The 20,080-nt window shown below is 24.7% G+C and overlaps 2 protein-coding genes across 3 annotated transcripts in view; one reads left to right on the top strand and one right to left on the bottom strand.

The window, feature by feature from the left end:
- The first annotated feature begins 1,796 nt into the window (after positions 1-1,796).
- Positions 1,797-12,952, top strand: LOC145844162 (uncharacterized). Of its 2 annotated transcripts, XM_082951529.1 has the most exons (11): positions 1,797-1,887; positions 1,960-2,055; positions 4,445-4,597; positions 6,925-7,050; positions 9,281-9,430; positions 9,915-9,974; positions 10,258-10,374; positions 10,731-10,797; positions 10,855-10,967; positions 11,889-12,015; positions 12,648-12,952. In XM_082951529.1, exons 1-11 carry the CDS (start codon positions 1,843-1,845, stop codon positions 12,662-12,664), a joined length of 1,071 nt encoding a protein of 356 aa, XP_082807655.1. In that variant the 5' UTR covers positions 1,797-1,842; the 3' UTR covers positions 12,665-12,952. The 2 variants fall into 2 exon arrangements, with proteins under 2 accessions (XP_082807655.1, XP_082807656.1); XM_082951530.1 differs by lacking the exon at positions 6,925-7,050.
- A 2,576-nt stretch (positions 12,953-15,528) lies between these two features.
- LOC145844841 (ATP-dependent translocase ABCB1-like) overlaps positions 15,529-20,080 on the bottom strand; it is a 62,071-nt gene continuing 57,519 nt past the window's right edge. The window contains exons 21-24 of the mRNA XM_082952260.1: positions 19,436-19,529; positions 16,253-16,399; positions 15,972-16,141; positions 15,529-15,532 (exon numbers count right to left, since the gene is read on the bottom strand). Of these exons, the coding sequence (XP_082808386.1) occupies positions 15,529-15,532; positions 15,972-16,141; positions 16,253-16,399; positions 19,436-19,529 (415 nt within the window). The remainder of the gene's footprint in view (positions 15,533-15,971; positions 16,142-16,252; positions 16,400-19,435; positions 19,530-20,080) is intronic.

Genomic DNA, 20,080 nt, shown 5'->3' with positions numbered 1-20,080 from the left:
GCATGTGTGCATATGGAAACTACAATAACAGTTAAGCCGCAGACTCAATATTTTGAAAAAATAAACAAACATAGAGTATAATTTTGCTTGTTTTTTATTTACTACTCTAAGTTGCTAATACTGGTGATGAGTCACATCACTAATGACTTATACTTCTAAAAATTCGCTTGTCAGTAGAGCTAGTTTCAAAGAACTATTCGTGTTTTGAGACTTCCAATAACGATGTTTTATTTTAATATTTAAAAAGCTTATTCTTTATCAAAAAGAAAATATTATAAATATAAAAATGAAATAAATAACTATACAAATTTATATTGTGTTAATGAAAACTTACGTTGACTTTGATTTAGAAGTAAGATTTTGTATGTCTGTTTAAGAAAGATAATTTTGAATGTTGATCAAAAAATAAATTTAGTGTCATCATACGTGGCTTTGCTGCAATTAAGGTTTAAAACATAATGCTGCTATTTTGCTTCATCATTATTTTTCCGTTTTTATGTCAGTCACTTTCTATGTTTTGAATAATTTGATGTTGTTAAACGTTGTGGCTATCGAAATCATCGATTTAATAACAATTTATATTGGTACTAAAATTATAAAACTATTTAATTTTAAGTGTTGTTTTTACTTTTTGATATATTATTGTTGTTAAAAAGTATTGTTTGCTAAAAAAAAGTTGAAGTAAAGTTTATCAATATTAAAAAAAAAGATGGTGTTTTATTATAAAAGTTAAAAAAAAGAAGTTATTTTCAGCTCATTAATGTATTTCGATGGTTTTATTAAGTAGTTTGTGTTTTATAGACAGTTTTAAAACTTATTTTTGAATTATAACAATGTGTTATGTTGTATTACTAAATTTTTAATGTATCTTTTTATTTCAAACTTGTTAGCAAAAATTTATAAAATTAATTTATAACTAATTGTAAAAAAAAGCACAAAATTAGTTATTAGAAGACTTATTACATTGTTTAAAATATATACAGGTTTCTTACTATAATCGTTAATCCATTTAAATAGACTGTTTCAAATGATTTTTTTTTTACTTAAGTATAGCTAACAAATTCAACTAAAACTTTTGATAGCAGATAGTGTTTAAATCTAAGTTTAAACAAGTAAACCTATATTAGTAAATAAACATAAATAACATACTCTTTATTTTAATTGATATAAATTATTAATAAAGAAGCATCATTTGTATCATAAATATTGAAAATGTTTAAAAATGACAGTTTATTATGATACAAAACTTTTCTTGATATTTTTTTTTTACATGTTTTAGAGATATTGATAAGTATAAAAGTTTTTTTATAATTTAAATATAGGAAGCTAGATTTGTTTTATTGTTTATATTATAAACATTAGAATAAGTTACATAAGTTTAGAGGTAGGCTAGACTTGTGAAAAAAGTTGTTGCAAAGTTACAATGTAAAAAAAGATACATTGTGTAAGTGTTGTAAAGTTACAATGTAAAAAAAATTTTTTTTAACAAATTTAGTGAAGTATAGATAGATAGTAAACCCCTATTTTTAAGTAGAAGCAACATTTGTTTTACAGATATGGAAATAAAAGGTTTCAAATATTGAAAATATACCTAGTTGTTTTAAATTTTTGTAATAGGTGTAGATAATATATTCACATTAGAATTTTTAACATGTGGCAGAGTGTAGAATAGCTGTGAACTAGAATGTGGATGAAACAAAAACTTTTCGAATAAATTTATTATAAAGCCTATATTAGTTGGTTGTTAATAAAATCTTGTAATATGTTGATGCCAAAAAGTAATTTGAAAGAAGTATAGTTTATTTTAGATCATATTAGAAACAAATTTATTTTATAACTAAAATGGGTAAACAACAAAAAAAATCGGAAGTTGTAGAAGCTTCAAACGTTAGTTTGCTTTGATTAGTCATTTACAAAATGAAATAAATAAAATTTTTATATAAACAAACTTAATAAAAGGTAAAGTCATCTGGAGTGAGTTCATTTTTTGTAATACTTTTGTTTGGAATTGTTGGAGTTGGATGTGGTGTTGGATACCAGCATATAATGGAACAAGTAAAAAAAATGTTTTAATTGTTTTTAGTATAGACTTTTGTTTTAAAATTCGTTTAGTAAAATACAATTATGTTTACTTTAAATTAAGCTTTGGTATTTGTGATAAACTTCTTTAAGATAAAATCATAAAACTAAGTGGTGATTAATAACTGTTAAAAAGTGTTTATTTCATGCTTAGAACTTTCATGCTTTTGCTTCATAACTTCATATAATTATCTAAAAGATCAGTTTTAGTTAAAAAAAATAAATTGAAGGTCAAAAATGTGTGTGTTCTGTAAATTTTGTTTTATTTAAAGGAGAAAAGTAAGCTTATAGTCAACTAAACCTAGTAGTAAATATATCAATAAAATTTACAGTATTTAATTGAAGTTTTAAATTTTTTATTTAATAGTTAAAAGTAAATTAATCTTAATTTTTAGCCACTTGGCAAATCTAAATAGTTTTTAATTCATGTAAAAATATTTAAAACTTAATAGGTGATTTACTAAAAAAATAAAACCACATACTTACTCACAGCCACATAGTCCGGTTACTCAGGCTGGTTTGAAAAAAAAAGCACATGTTTGTTCAGGCCAGTTTTTTTTTACTAAGTTCTGGATATATCTAAGATTTTTCAAAATTGTACCCCAGTTTTTTTTCTAAATTTTGAATAAGATTTAGTTGTTCAAGTTTTGATATTTATTATTAACTTTGTTCTGAAACTTAATTTAAATGATTTTAAAAAGTTGATTAATTAACTTGGAAAAAATTAATTTATGCTTTTTATAGGATTAAAAAAACTCAGGATGACTCAAGAACAGTTTTTGGTCACTCAAAATAGCTTTTTTGACTCCAATAGTGGCAACCCTGTAATAAGCTTATAATAATTAAAAAAATATTTTTTTAATAAATTGAATTTAAGTCAATTATCATAGCAACCAATGACACCCTCACAAATAAAACTAGTATTTCATCAACACTTTACTGTTGTATAAATATATGATAAGTTATATACATGTTATGCTTAATTACATATAATAATAATAAACAAGTACTTAAATATATATTATACAACATTGGGTCCAATATTTTTTTTTACAAAAATTAACTTTGGCTTTTATATGAAAGCTTTAAGTACAAACTACAAGCCAGTTTTTATAGAATTCAAAAATATCATTAAACTTTTGAGGTATTTAATTTTTTGTAAAAATTTTCCAATATAAACGTATGGACTTTTTTTTTGGGGTCAATTTTCTTGGAAATTTTAAAATTGACTAGAAATCTATCTCCTCCTTCATTTTTCAAGCAATCTTCTTCAAATTTTCAGGAAACCTTCCTTATAATAAAAAAGGTTACTTTAGAATTTTAGTAATTTATAAAAATAAAAATTTTATCACAAAAATTAAAGAAAAAAGTGTTTTTTTTCAAAAAAAGTATATTTTTACAATTTTTTTTTTAATTCCAAAGTTACGTACTTTGTTATTGTATAAAGATTAGAATGTGAAAGTTTGAAGAAGATTGCTTGAAAAATGTAGGAGGAGATAGATTTTAAATGAAATAATCTGTTTGTTGTTTTAGTTTTCCATTTCCATAGGGATCCTATTATGCGGCCCAACTAGTCATATCTCAAAAAATAATTCGAATTTTTTAAAACGATAAAAAGCATCTTGAAGCTTAATCATATCTTAATAAATCTTAATAAAATCAGATCAACTTGTAAAAAACATTGTTTACCCCCCCTATGGCCTTAAGTAATATTAAATGGAAAACCAGTAATTGTATACAAAACCATTTGAAAAAACCTTGCTAACTAATCCAGGGTTTCCACAAAATCAGGAAATTAAAAAAAAAAAAGAAGACAAGCGTCAGGAAAAGTCAGAAAAAAAGGGGGTTTTTGGAAAAAATTCGAGAAATTTATAAAAACATACTCTTAATAAGAAAGTTTATCATCACTAAAAACTGCATTTTGGTGAAGTTATTTTATAATTGCTTTTGCAGATCATCTTTTTTTCAGGGCCTATTTGAATTTTTTGAATAAATTAAAATTTAAAAATGTCTTTATTTATCAAGTCTTGGGTAATATATTTTTGTGAAAGTTTTAATTAAGAACTTTCATTTTAAAAAGTCAGACATTTTTTTTCAGCTTGATCTGTGGCAACCCTGCGAATGTCTTTCTTATAATCTATAGCACTTAACAACCTAAATTAATGTTATAAAAAATTCATAACATATAAGTTTTTAAAATATTTCGCTTAAGATAATAAATAGAAAATATGTTTAATTTATTATCGTATTGTTTTACTTGCTTAATTTTTGTAAACGAGTATCACAACTGTTTTTATTTCATATAATTTTAACCTTTGTAAAGTTACATTATACAATAGATTACAGTATAGTATATTTTGTTAAGCTTGAACTCAACAACAATGCATTAGTAGCCAAGATTGGAAGTTTGCAAGATGAAATTTCATCCATTAAAGAAAGTCAAGCTTCAATTAGCTTTGAAAATGAAATTGCAACTATCGGACAACTAAAAGAAGACTTGCAATCTACAAGGCTCCAAGTGAGTTTTCATTTTCTAGCATATAATCAGAAACACATAAAATGGTCAAAAAGTATTTTTTTGAAAGAATATCTAAACTTATAAATTATATTTAACAATTTTATATTTTTAAAGTATATATCAAGTGAAATGAGTTTCTTATAAAAACCTCATGTTTCGATTAATTCCATTTGTCATTTTTGTTTAATGGTAATTAATGATTATTCAAGTTATAAGAAATTTAAAAGCAATAAATCAAAATTTTATTTAACGCTTTATTTATGATATTAAACAAAAAGTTTTTCCCTATTTGCTAGTTATATTCTAAAACAAATAAAGTTATTTTATCAGTTTAATATTGTGAGTTTAACCTTGTTTTCAAAATTTAGAACTTAGTAACTAATAGTTTAATAAATCATTAAAACATATTGGTTAGTAAAAACTTGATCTTCTGTGTATAGATCTTTCTTTACTTATTAAATTTAAAAATCATCTGCATGTTGTATTTAGAATCGTAGTTTATTGAAAATTTAGAAATTTAAAAATGATTACTATTTGAGTGGTGCTTTTTTGGTGTTCTTAGAGCAATTGTTTTTTGTATTTGCATAAATTTTAGATTGGTACAATCTAGTTTATATATATGATTTGTTTGATATATTTACATTATTATTTAAGTTTCTTAAGTAATTATCTGAAGCTAGATAATAATATAAAAGTTCATTTAAAATACAGTAAGAAAGACTAATAAAAATGAAAACTGTTTTTTTTAGGTTTTAATTTTATTTTAGCTGTTATTTAAACGAGAAAAACAAGTCAAGTTTAATTATACAGTTTTAATTCCTCCTCGGATTTTTTGATTGTCAATGCAATTATTAGATAAACTATAAACAATGTAAACGATAAGATATAAATAACTATATAATTTTTTTATTAAAAAAAGGAAATTTTAATTAAATACAAAAAGTTTTCCTTACAATAAAAACATTTTTGTGTCAATTAGAATTTTCTTTCTTATAAAATAATTTCAACGTACATTACTATATATTTTCAATATTTTTATACTATTTAAGACAAGTTTTTATCTAATGGTAAAATATTTAAGAAAGTCTTGAAAGTATTAGAAAGACCTATGGCAACCCTGTATAAATTAAATGGTTTTCACTTATCATATACATACTAAATGAAAAACTTAATTGATTTTAGTTTTAGTTAGTTTATAGAGAAGTTATTCGTTTTTAGGTAAAAACTAGAAAATTTTTCTCATTTTATTTTCAACCATTTCCTTTTATCTATAAAAAGTTTGATATGCTACAAGCTGTTTTAAACGGTATACTATCAACATCCACCCGGGTTCAAAATCCACCCATTTTTTTTCCTATATTTGATTCATATATTAGAAAAAAATTATCTATTTTTCACTATCTCTATTACCCCTATTCTCGATCGCTAAGCGGTTCACGAATTTGACTGGGTGGATTTTGAACGTGTCCCGTTTTATACGGGTAGCTGTCAAATTTGCACTAACGTACAAAATTTCACGAGTACACAAATTTGCACGAAGACACTTTCGCACGAGGGGATAAAATCGCACGAAGACTTTTTTGCACAAGCAGACATTTTTGCACGTATTAAATTTCAAAAAAAATCTTTTTATGATTTTAATTTTTTTACCTTCAGTCAGTTATATATATATATATAGTTTTATTAATTTATTTGTTCTTTATTATACTATCAGTGTTACCCCTAACCCTCGGTTGGTAGCCTTTTGTTTTTAAATAATTTTTATTACTTATTTTTACTTTTAATATCTTTGTTACCCCTAACCCTTACCCTCGGTCAGTAATTTTTTTTTTCTTTTTTATTAATTTATCTTATAGTTTTTTTCTGTTTTCTTTTATTTTTTTGCTGTTTTATTTTAATTTCGTGCAAAAATGTAACTCGTGCATAATTGACCCTTTGTGCAAGATTGTCTTCGTGCAAAAGTATCTTCGTTGAATTAAGTAACCTCGTGCAATTTTGTCTTCGTGCAACTTTGACCCGTTCCCGTTATGAACAGTCTTGAAAACATATTTTTTTGTTATTTATGCTTAAAATCAAACTTTTGTACTGTTAGAATGTTATATGTAGTAAACTGTAAAAGTAGTTGAAGATTGAAGTATGAGGTTTTTTTATTTATAAAATTTTATGTTCCAAGTAAATAGATACTTTTTTCAGGTTCTAAATTTTAGATAGTTATTTAATTTAAGTAAATGTTCGAAAAAATTATGCAAACAGAACACACTTAGGCTTCTTAAGTTAGGGTTATGAATAAGTCATGGTAATATTATTTTATTATTACTTTTTTAAAGATGAACGTAGAGGCTGATAATATAAACCAAGTCAAATCTGGTTTAGCAATCGTCAAAACAAATGTAGAAGGTTTAAACAAGAATGTGGTTGAAGCTAAACAGTCAGCTAATTCTGCCCAGGACAAGGTTAATACTATAACAACACAAATTGTTGCTTTAGTTTTAACTATAACTTTTTTGCTACCGTAAAACAAGTTAAGTTTTTTAAACAGAGTTCAATTTTATTCCTTGAACTCAAACATATCTATACAAAATATCTCAATATTCTAGAAATTTTAATCTAAAAGAATTGTTTTTATGATAGTTTGTTTTATGGAAAGGCATGTTTATGACAACTTATAAAATACTAACAACGATATTCCAAAAAAGTTAAATAGTTTTATAATTAATTATTGGTCAACTCATTAAAGCTATGACTAAAACTCTGTCTAAACTAAAACTCTGTTACATAAAATACAACATTTTTTTATTTTATTAAATTTATAACCAGAAATATTTATGTAAGAAATGTTAATAAAGTTAATAAGCTGTACTATTGAATTTTAAGTTTTTTATAGTCAAGTGTTATTTCAAATAATTTAAAAGCTCATCAAAGAATATATCTGAATATTAATCTAGTCGAAATAGCAAGTTAGCCAAAAAGTATTAATTATTAATTTTCCACGTTTTTTTTTACGCAGATAAGTGTATTGAGAAAAGAATCTTAATGTTTTAAAGTAGTCTTAGAATAAATACTTCAAGTTAAAAGAAAATCTTATTTAAAGTTAGATGTATTTTGAACTGAAGTAGTTTTAATGAGATAGTTGTAATATGCTTTAAGATTATATTTGTGCTTATAGGTGAAGTTTTACTAGGGGCTGCAATAAAGTCTTATAAAGTAGTAAAAAAAGGAGATGAGATTCTACTAAAAAAGATGTGAACTAAAAAAGAAAAACTGACTTGAAAAAAAAGTGTTAAAAATGCCTTAAGTATTTAAAAAACCAGCCTGAGTTGAACTCAGTATTTAAACTAATGATATCTCGAGTTTTACATAAATCTAGTTAAGTTAATAAACTTAAATATTCAATGTTATTTTAGATGAGCATTATAAAAATAAGGTTTTGTTGCATGTCAAATAATACAGACAGTTTGTAATCAAAAAACTGACACAACAAAGAATTTTAAATAAATGTTGTAGTCAATGATAAACCAATGATTGCAATGCTAAATGACTAATTCACATAATTATTTTATTTTGAGTATAACTATTTACAATAGAAATCAACCTAAATTGTGTTCTTTTAAACTAGGGGTGGGCAACGTTAAGCCCGCTTGCTGGATTTTGCTCGTGACGTATTTTAAAGCTGGAACAAGCTTGTGAAACAAAAAGTTGATAACTTTAATATTAAATAATGTTAGAAATGCAACATTAGACTTTCAGTACACAGTAATGCTTATTTAAGGCCATAGGGGTCCAACACTTATTTTTACAAAACATAACTTTGGCTTTTATATGAAAGCTTTAAATACAAACTACAAGCCAGTTTTTATACAATTCAATTTAACTTATGAGATATTTAATTTTTTGTAAAATGTTTCAGATACTGTAAATGGACCACAAATTTTTCGGGGTCAATTTTCTCGGAAATTTTAAAATTCACTAAAAATCTATCTCCTCCTTCATTTTTTAAGCAATCTTCTTCAAATTTTCAGGAAATGTTCCTTATATTAATAGAAAAAAACGTTACTTATGAATTTTAATAATTAAAAAAAAAAATTATATAAAAAATTAAAAGTGTTTTTTTTCAATTTTTTTTTAAATTCCAAAGTAACGTTTTTTTTGTTATTGTATAAAGATTAGACTGAAAGTTTGAAAAAGATTGCTTGAGAAATGTAGGAGGAGATAGATTTTAAATAAAATAGTCTTTTTCCGCTGTTTTAGTTTTCCCTTCCCATAGGAAACCTATTATGCGGCCCGACTTTGGCTGGTCATATCTCAAAAATTAATTTGAATTTTTTTAAGCAATAAAAAGCATCTTAAAGCTTTAAAAAATTCTATAAAATAAGATCAACTTGTAAAAAACACTGTTTACCCCCCCTATGGCCTTAAGACCATTTCATTAAAGTTTTGAAATAGAAACTGTAAAAGTATAGTAAAAAAAAATTCAAAGCGCGTCATGACTTTTTTAACAAGACCGGTGTGCGCACAATTTTTTCTGATAATTTTTTGCCCGCTGACTAGAAAAGTTGCCAACCCCTATTTTAGACTTTTCACAAAAACTTAAAATTACACTGAAGTGATGAAAGTAAAAATATTACTTCTTATGCATGATTATAAAGATGTAGTCATAGTTTTTACTAAAAGTGAAATTTGTAGGTATCTGGATCAGTAAGTGATATTGAATTACTAAAAAGTTCTCTGGAAAACCTTCTATCAGAAAGTAAGGCTGTAAAAACGGCTGTTGACAGCAAACTTGCTCAAGCACATTCCGCTTTAGCAGAACAGTCAGCCTCTACTACTCAGCGTGTAAATAAAATTTTGTTTAAATATTTTTTTGCCCTTCAATAAATTCTGTATAAGTATATATTTAGTTTTGAAGAATTTTAGTACACATTGTTATATCATTAAAATATAGTAAATTTGCATGTTTTTTAAACAAAAAAAAAAACAAATAGTTTACTTAATATAATGTTAATAAGTAAATTAGTATATTGGTGTAGTATTAATTATAATTTATTTGATTTGATAATCTACATAATTGCTTATGAAAATTTTATAACTTATGGGAAACTATTTATTTTATTTAGAAATTAATAGCTAAATAATTGAGCCAATAAAGCTATTTGAAAATAATTTAAAAACTATCTGTATTAGTTAAAAGTTATATTTTTTGTGCTAATTTGCTTTGTTTTCCAGTTTTGTAGTGGTTTGATTTTGATAGTTTCGATTGATTTATATACACTTGAACTAAATTTTAGCTAATATATTTATAGATCAATTTATTTTATAGATTAATGCCGCAGAAACTGAACTAGCCACAAAAATCTCTTCTGCTCTTGAAGAAGCTGTGGTAAGTTTTACTAGTTCTGCTTATGAAATGAAAAATAATGGTTTCAAACAAAAGCCACTTTTATTATGATAAAAAATATCATATTAGAATAAGATTTAATGCAATCTTAACCATGTTACATAACCAATAAATGTAACAATTTTACATATAAATTTTTAATTTTAAGGTTTTTTATTGAGTATCTGTGCACCACAAAAATACTAAATTACTTAAAGTTTAATACTAAATTAGTTAAAGTTTTATAAGTTTTTTGACGTGAATGCAAAAAAAAGTTTTTGTTTAGGCTGCAAAACAATTGGCAGATGAATCGAAACAAGCTGTTGCTGATGCTAGTATTGCCAATGAACAAAAACTTAATGACAAGTTGGAGCAAATCAAACAAAACATTGGATATCTTATGGTTAATTTTTTTTCTAAACTTATAACAAAAAATTTTTCATAACATATCATTTGAAAAGTTTATCGCAACATCATTTTTATAATGAAAAGTTTTTATTATAATTTTTATAACACAACTTCACATTAATAGTATAACTTTTTACAGATTTTTACATACCTCTTTAAAGTATGTACTTGTTATGTTTATAAATGAGTTAACTTGTATGATATTTAAACTAATTTTTGTTAAGCGGTTTGTGAACGTTTTTGATGTGATATTTATTCTAATGAATAAAATAGTTGTGTATTCATTGTGAATTGAAGTATTAATTACGTCACATAGAATAAATAAGAAGTGTAAAAGTTGATAATTTTCAGGATGGACACAAGTCAAATGAAGCTAAGATGGCTCAATTGGCTACGTCACTTAATTCTGCCCTAACAAGTACGAGTTTCTTTAATATTTTCCTTGAAGTAATAACTTAAATTTATAAAATTTTAGCTGTTGTACAAAAAAGCGATTTAGACGGAATCAATGGCGAAATTTCTACAATGAAAAACACTATAGAAAAAGTTGAGTCTTCTAGTGCAGACCAAAGCAAAAACTTAGCTGATGTAAGAAATAGTTATAAATTTCGATATTTAAGATACAGAAATGTTTAAATAAAAAATACTTCAAAACATGAATGTATTTATAAAACATTTTCTTATCTGTAAGTGCAAAAATTTCATAATTCCTAACTTGCTGACTCCTACTTTTGGCATAATTTTTTAACCAAATGGGTTATTTTAATGATGTTTATGTCTTAACTACGTGGTCTCCAGTAACTTACTAACTGCTATACTTACGAGAAGTAAATAATATACTAACAGTATAAGTTACAAAACTATTTCCTAAGTTATGAATAATACACACTTTGAATAAATGCAATTTACTTTATTTTCAATAATAATTCTTAGTTCTGAAGAAAGAAACTATTAAATCACGACACAAATAAAATCTATAAAAAGTATCAACAATCGTAAAGTTACATAAATACTAACATCAACTCCGCTATGTAGACGTTTTCTTGATTCTCAATAATTGAAGTAAAACGTTACTTGATCGTACCGCGTAATAACTTTGCAACTAACTTTAACGCGTATTTGAAAGACAAAACGCCGATATATACGCGTCGGAATGAAATTAACTCCCTTGAGTTGTTTTGGGAATTGGTATAATTGTTTTGAGAAAGCATATCATTAATATTATTGTTACAGAAAATTCCGTATTTATTCACACGCTTTAAAATAAGAAAATTAAATGTTAATATCATTACAATTTAAATAAACAACGAAATTTTTCCGTTCGTACTCTATAAGATTAACTGAAGAAATGCAATTTTTAATATTGTAAATACGCGCATTAAATGTTTTTGTTATATAAATTGATTTAGTTATGTCCTATAAGATCTTTCCTAAAATGGGACTTTGCAATCTAAATAAGATTTATACAGTATATTACTTGGGTAAAATAATTTGAAAAATTAAATTTAGGCAATTAAGTCATTCGAAGGAAAAGCCAACAGATTGAATGCGAACATAAAAATGACTACCAATGAAATGAACGGAATCCGTGAAATGGTTACTAACATGGTTGCTATGAATGAAGATGCTACTGAAGGTGGAAGTTTAAAAAATATTAGTTTATAATCTATTAAGAACTATAAATAATAAAAAAAACTATTATGAAATCATAATCAAAGTTCGACTTTTATGTTCCTTTTCTTAAAGATGGTAAATAAAAAAAATTAAAGTTGGTACACACTAAAATCATATTAAAAAGTTTGGGTGCATTATATTTATTACCATTTTTAAATAATTGTTAAGTTAAATAGTAATGGAGTATTAATTTATTTTATTGAAAAATCTTAAAAATGTAATGATTGGTATACAGGGTTTTTAATTTATAAAATTAAAAGAAAAACTAAATTCCTAAAAATCTTGTTGTTAACTTCAATCCCTTATTTTTTTTTCTAATTTAGCCAAGTAGTCTTGTTCTAGAAAAATGATCAATTTCTTATTAGAGTTTAAAAACTTATCAATTCACTTTAAATATATTATATTGTAGAATAACAAAAATGCCTATAAGGCATTTAATAATAAAAAAAAATTGAAAAATTTTGTCAAAAATTAAAACAAGTTTGTTTAATTCAGAAGTTGTGTGAATATTAGCCACTTTTAGACGGATTATTTAGCTGTTATATTAATAATCTTTAATATTGTTATTAAAATTCTTGTTAAAATATTTTACAGCTCCATTGGAAGAATAAATTGAAAAGTAGAATTCAGAAAATTTGCGTGCCTTTGAACAAGATAATGTTTAAGCAGTAGTTTAGTCAATTATGAAACTTTTTATGCAAAATAATTAGCAGTATTTTTCGAAACTAACTCTAATTTTACTAACTCTAAGCACTTTTATTCATTTAGTTGAATTTGTACTATGTTATATCTGTATTTTTTTTATTGAGTGTAAAGTGCAAAGTTTCAGTATTAAGTTGTATTTCTTGCGTAGTTAAAACAGTTTAGTTCACTATATTAATAAAACTTACTACAACTTATACCTACGATAGTACAAATAATAGAAACACGTTAAACCAAAAATACCAAAAACTTAGTCATCTGGAAAATAAGGTGCGGCTTATATAATATGCCACGTATATAAGAAAAGCGGTTTTGAAAATGCTGCAATGAACAAACTGCAAACATGCTAACTTTTTTATTATGACGACAAATTAAATTACATTAATAATTTTTACACAAGTTTTTGAAAGAAACGATTTGAGTTGGCTCCAAAATATTATACATTTGCAGCTAGCTGTGCGTTGACTAACCTGTAAATAGTTAAGTTTGTTTAAGTTGTTAAACAATCTATTTGTTTTGTAAAAACCCAGTTTAAAAAAAAAATAAATTTGTTTAACATGATAAAAACTAGTTCAAGTTAAAAAATGTTGTCAAGCCAAAAAGAAAAGTTAAATAAATTTTCCGAAATTCGTTAGTTTATTTAAATGAGTCAACTGATAAAAAAACTCTTGATAAAAAAACAAGCTTTTAAATATTTTATCCCGAGAATCGTTTTATTTTTAAGAGCGGATTATTTTATAAAACAAGTTCGTAAACTCCTTTTAACATATTATTCAATCTTACGAAGTAGAAGTTCAAAATTTATGCAAGAACTTGATTATTTAAAAAAAAGTAAATCAATCCTAAAAATATTTAAAAGTAAAAAGTTTTTTATTATTTACATTTATTTTAAAGTCATTCATCAAAAAAAACTAAATTAAAAGTTACACATTTAACAGAACTATAATTATTTTTTCATTTGCTGAAAAATAAAACAGGTGTTTGACGTTGTAGGTAAAATTTAACAGATATAATCCATAGTTAGTGTTCTAATTTTATTAAGACGTTATTCTAAAGTGTAGTAAGTGGTTTTGTTACAAAACAACTTAAACAAAGTATTTATCGAAAGTAAATATGACTTCATTATGTAATATTCTGAATTGTCATTTAAATTTGTACCCGTCTGTTGGACAATTTATTTGTACACTTAGTAAGGTAATTGTGATTATTCAGTTGTTCTACGATTATAAAAAGGGAATAAATTGAGTCTTGATATTTGTTTGCTTGATAGTTGTTTGCAGAAAAAAAGCTATAAAATATTAGTTTCTAACGTTCTGTGACTTTCTGTACAAAACTTTCTGTAGATTTAAAGCATGTTTATCGTTATTCTTAATAATATTGAAACAATTACAATTTCGCAATACTTTTCTAAGCTTGTTATGCTTTAAATTTTTAATTGCATTGATTGCTAAACTTAATTTATTAAACAATAGATCGACAACAAATCAGATCAAACTAAAAAAGTAGTTGTAATATAAACCTGCCCGAAACTTACAAATTAATTATCTAGGTTAAGTGTTTTTAAAGAATTTTGACCAAATTTTTACGCATTGATTTTTCAAAGGGATACCAGAAAAAATAACACTTTCTTTTAATTTAACACTTATTTTTTTTTTATGTTTTCTGAATTTTTTCCAGAATTTTAAAAGTATTTTTAGTATAAAATGTCCATTTTTAGTATAAAATAAAAAAGATTTAAAAGTGACTTAAATTGAAAAAATTCTGTTATGCCACTTAAAATAAAATTAAGTAAAAAAAAGTGAAGAAGATACAAAAACGAATAATTCATTAGAACATATTTAAAAAGTCATTTTTTAAAATAAATAAATTTGAACAATGTAAAAATACAGACTTACCAAGATTAATATATGAAGATCGAAATTATTATTAAAAATCTAATATATGAACTGGTGAAAACAGCTGAATTGTATTAATGTCGAAATTTTTGGAGTATTAAAAAGGTATGATAGAGTAAAAAAAACAAATCTTGGATTGTAAAGATTATGATATGTATGGTGCAATATGTGATATATGCAAATAAATTACAAAATTGAATAGTTTTGCAAAAAAATTTGGAAAAGTAATATAATTAAATAATGAACTAAACTACCAATTTATACTAATTATTCACAATAAAAAAACATATAAACAAAAGACGATGTATGTTAAGTACAATATTTAGAAAATCAGTAAAGAATATTCTAGACTTTACAGAACAGTGGTGGATTGAAAAATGAAGCAAAAATTAATTTAAACAAGAGGTAAAACAAAATATTATAAAATGCATGCAATGTTTTCATTATCAAATTCTGTTTTAGGGAATTTTTAGTTTAAAAGTAGTTATTCATAGTTACCCTTACTAAAGTAAACTTCAAATATTTTTAGTGATAGTTTGTTTGCTTAGATTCTAAATTTTAAAATATTACTATTATTTAAAGTATACTTTAATAAGCCTTGAATTAAAGTTTTTTTTTTTACATTTTAACGAAATCTATATTATATTTGAATTTTACCTCTTGTTAAACCAAACTAACAATTACTTTATTATATTTCTCTAAATATAAATATTTTTTAGCAGAATTGATTTTTAATAAACTAGAAGTGAAGATTTGAAGTGTTTTTGTGTAAAAAATCGAGACAGTTGTTTGAAATGGTTTAAAATTCTTATTTGTCAAACTATCAAAAGCTGTCCAATTCTAATCTAAAAAGCCAGACTACCTACATAATGTACCATTCATCTTAAATGAAATTTATAATAGATTTTTCGTATCTATACAAATTTATTATTTAAATGTAAACTTTGTTTGAAATTCCTGGTTTCCAGGACTTTTATTCGAAGTTTAAGATTTTCCAGTCTTAGTTCGAAAGTTCTCAAATTTTATGGGTTTATGGCAGCCCTACTCTTATTATCATTAAACAATTTATTGTTAGAGCAGATTTAGATATTCTGTAAATGGAAAACTTTTTTTTTCATCTATGGAATTTTGTATGAAGTTGATTAGTTTTAAGTACTGTTTTATCAATTTAATATTATTTTTGTTCAATAATTTATTTTTACCTAAGCAAATATAAAGTCTATGTAATCATTTTTTTTGTGTTTAAATTTCTCAAAGTATCTTTACGTGCAATTCACCTACTAAAAAACTCGATAGCTAAATACATAATAATTCTACAAACCCGTGATAGACTGCATTTTTATCAATGAGTTCCAAATGAGTCCCTTTTTCAACAATTTCTCCATCTTGTAAAACATAAATAATATCAGCATTTCGGACTGTAGACAACCGGTGACTTATCATAATACATGTCCGTTTCATGCTGGCTTTATCTAAAGCAGCTTGCACTATCTGTGTTGTGAAAAAGTAAAATATAAATTAATTAATCAGCAAGTTTTACAAACAAATACAACTATGTAAGTAAGTTAGACTTATAAAACATATATACACTATACTACCAACCTTTTCACTTTCGTTGTCGAGTGCAGAAGTAGCTTCATCTAAAATTAATAGCTTAGGCATTCTTATAAGAGCTCTAGCTATTGCAATTCTCTGCTTTTGACCTCCAGAAAGCTGACTTCCCTTTTCTCCAGCTAAAGTATCATATCCCTAAAAAAATCGAAAACAAATAATATTATCAAAGTTAACTCGGACATAAACTTTAAAGAAACTAACAAGTTCTAAACTTGTATATTTAAAAGGGCATCCAAAAAGTTATCTAAAAATTGTCATAGATTTTTTTACTTGTATCCAGGTATTCTAAATTTTTAATTTCGTTCCTTGATTTCAAACAATAAGTTTAGTTTTCTTTTTTTTACTTTAAATTTAAACTTAAGACAAAAAAGTTGGTTTAAACAATTTTTTAATTAAAGCAACTTAATTCCGGTGCATAGCTTTATTGAAACAAATTTACAACAAACATTTTATGATAAACAACTCATTTAAAAGATCTTTCGACTAAGACTTTTCATTACAAACATCTCAGTAACAATTATTTGACGTGAAAGCACATTAAATCGAAACATTTAAAAGTTTATAGAATATAAAATGACATAATAATCGGGTGTACAATTCAAATTTATAATTAGCCAAGAGCTAGAACAAAATTACTGTTAAAATTATTATAATTACAATATAAAATCATATTAAATTTATAAAACATTTTTGAAATGTGTGTTATTAAAAGTTTTAATTAACTTAAAAGTGCGGTTACTTAATAACTTCAATATTATGTTGTGGTTTTGTTTTAAAACTTGACATGTAACCTGTATTAAGCTCTTATTATTCAGTTTTCGAAGTCCTTGATAGTTTTAAAGCCTTTGTATTGATGTAAAATAAATAGTTTTAATACCTAGTAGCAACTTAAAGTAAATTTTGAAGGTTTTATTTTTAACAAATATGACCATGTTAAAAGTTTTTTTTTCGATGATTATTTTCCAACACAATAGTTACTATACCAGCAAGTGTATTAATACTGGTATAAGATAACTTAGACAAATAAGTAGTTTAACTGTACTCTTTAGCACTTTTAGTGTATTTAGGTGTTAACCAAAGAGATTATTAAAAAAATTTTGATGTAAAATCTTATCTCTAAATCTAAAATCTCTATGACAATAGCACGACTTATAAAATATAAAGTATTATGAAATAGTATAATCAAAATCTTTTTGCTTACATAAAACAGCTTTTCTTAATATAACACAAACAGATTCCAGTTTAGTTAATTGAATACTACAACTTTTAGTTGTTTTAAATCTATTTAACTTGAAAATATTTGCACACGTTGGGTTGTTTACTAAATTTCCTTTACTAGACAACAGTTTTAAAGCACTTAAAACTTTAACCGGTATATTATCCTTGTCTTCTGAACAGCGAAAGTTATATATGCTCCTTGGGGCATGCTATTTTATCCTTTTTTAATTATCCTGTTGTTAAACAAATATAGCTTGCTTTACAAAGGCAGCTGAGTTGTTAAATAATCATTTTTTAAAGTTGGATAACAGATTTGTTTTTAATTTCTGCCAAGGGGGCATTTATAAAAAAGAATTTGGGAAAATCATCCCTAACCTTTGTTGGTCTACGCCCAGTTGGTCTTATAATTAGATGAAATGACAAAACCTATTAAATAAGTTGCGAAGCTTACTAATAATAAATTTTTTTGAATAACAGGGTTCTTTACTTTTAGTTACTAATAAAGATAAGGTCCTTGAAAAATATCATAAAATTTTCAGTTTTTGGAACTTGAATTGTTGTGTAACTGCTACAGACATATTTAACACTTTACTTTCAGATTGCTAGCTCACTCATACTTTTTTATGTTATTTAAACATTATATAATTTTATATAAATTTTTTTATATAATTTTTTATATAATTTTAACTAAGTCAACACTGATACACTTATCACCTCTTTGCTAATAATTGTTTTGTCTTCAAAAACTAAAGAGCTACATAAAAATAAATTAACATCTTTAGAAAATCTACAAACGTCAGAATAAAAATTATTCTCAAATTCTTTTAGACATTCAGAAGTTTTCAAGCATTTGTACTGACAAATACTGATATTTTGTCTACAAAAACTAAATTTTTATCTCGAAATAATATTACATCTTAATAATCTACTCAAAACAAAAAAAAATCTCAAACTTCTTTTAAAAATTCAGAAACTTTCAAGCATTTGTACTGACAAAAACTGGCATTTTGCCACTTTTCAAAAACAAAAGATTAAGTTTGATGCGCACAAACCATGTATAAACTTTTTTATAGATGTCATTTTACATTTCGAATTCAACATTATTTAAAATAGACTCTTAATAATTTAATTTAAGAATTAAAATAAGTTTAATTAACTATAGTATAATTTTGTTATCAACCCCAACGATTAAAAACGCATTTAGCTTTGAGAACTTCGTAAAAGCAACTTTGTAAGGAAAAACTTACGACTGATCAAGCCGTAGATGATATTACGGCCCTTCTGAACCTACGGCGAAACTAGCTGGAACATTAGTTGGTTTTAAAGGTATAATTATTTAGAACATATATAAGTAAAAAATTACAAAGAAAAGCTAAATGTATAAGGGCGCATTATCGAAGTTATAAAACTCCTAAAAGATACAAAGGATAGTTAAGAAAGATTCTGTGAAAACTAATATATACATCCTAATGAACTAGTTTTTTTTAAATCATTTTAGTTTGCACCTTATATAAAAAACCTATTGAACTGCATTAAATTTAACCTCTTTAATCTCAAAAATTATTAGAATATTGTTTTTTTGTAGATAGTATTAGGTAACTGAGATAAAGATCTACAAAAGACGACAAATATTTTAAAATCATGTAAAACCCCCTTCAGGTCTATAAAAGTAATAATTTATTTGAACAAGATAATGTAGATGAAACTTTATGAACTATAGTAGTAACTAAGTTAAAAGTACCAGAGTTTCTTGATTTTGATCACCCTGTTTTAACTTTTATCAACAAAGTATTTTTGGTAAAAGATATAAATATAAGCAGAGTTACTATAAAACTTTTCGGATTCAATTAAAAGTTTAAAACTATTGATCTACTCAAATACTTGTACTAATGAGATTCTTGATTTGTCATAAAAAGAATTCCAATAAAATTAATTATATTTAACAAAGTTTACTTGTGGAAAAGACATAATGAAATCGTGGGCATTTGCTTCCTTTGCAGCTTTTTCAACATCTTCTTGAGTTGGTACACGAGAAAGGTCTCCGTAACTGATTAAAAAATATATTTTGTATTGTTACTATTATTACCATAGTACTTAAAAAAAAAGTATTTAAAAATTTAAATAGAAACTTTAGTTTAACAAAAACAAGAAAAACAATAATACGAGCATAAGTAAGTGAACTTATTTAATTAATTCTTCTATGAGAATGTTTGCAAAAAACAACAACAAAAAGTTTTAGGTTTTAAGCAGTTGCAAGAATTGCTGCTTTTTTCTTCGGAGAGACTTGGAAAAAAGACTAATAGTGTGGCGAAACAGTATTTAAAGCCAATTGCGATTAAAAAATAGTGTAATTTTGCGAACTTTAAGTTAGTGTATATTGCAGTTGCGTGCACTTAAAAGGGTTTTTTAAAGCAGCTTAGTTTAAGAGTCGTTTTTGACTTGACAATCAAGAACTAGTAAACTTTTCAAGTAGGTGGAATTAAGTTTGTTCGTTAAAGTCCTATATACAGTATTTGGTAAGTTGTGTGTCATATCAATTAGCATAGCTAACTTCACAGTTTGAACACTAAAAAATTCCTTTGTTCAATCCATTTCAAC

This window comes from Thalia democratica, chromosome 9 (genome assembly GCF_965202585.1).
Source record: "Thalia democratica chromosome 9, ktThaDemo2.hap1.1, whole genome shotgun sequence".
Classification (NCBI taxonomy): domain Eukaryota; kingdom Metazoa; phylum Chordata; class Thaliacea; order Salpida; family Salpidae; genus Thalia; species Thalia democratica.
This window is presented reverse-complemented; position numbering and strand designations above follow the sequence as displayed.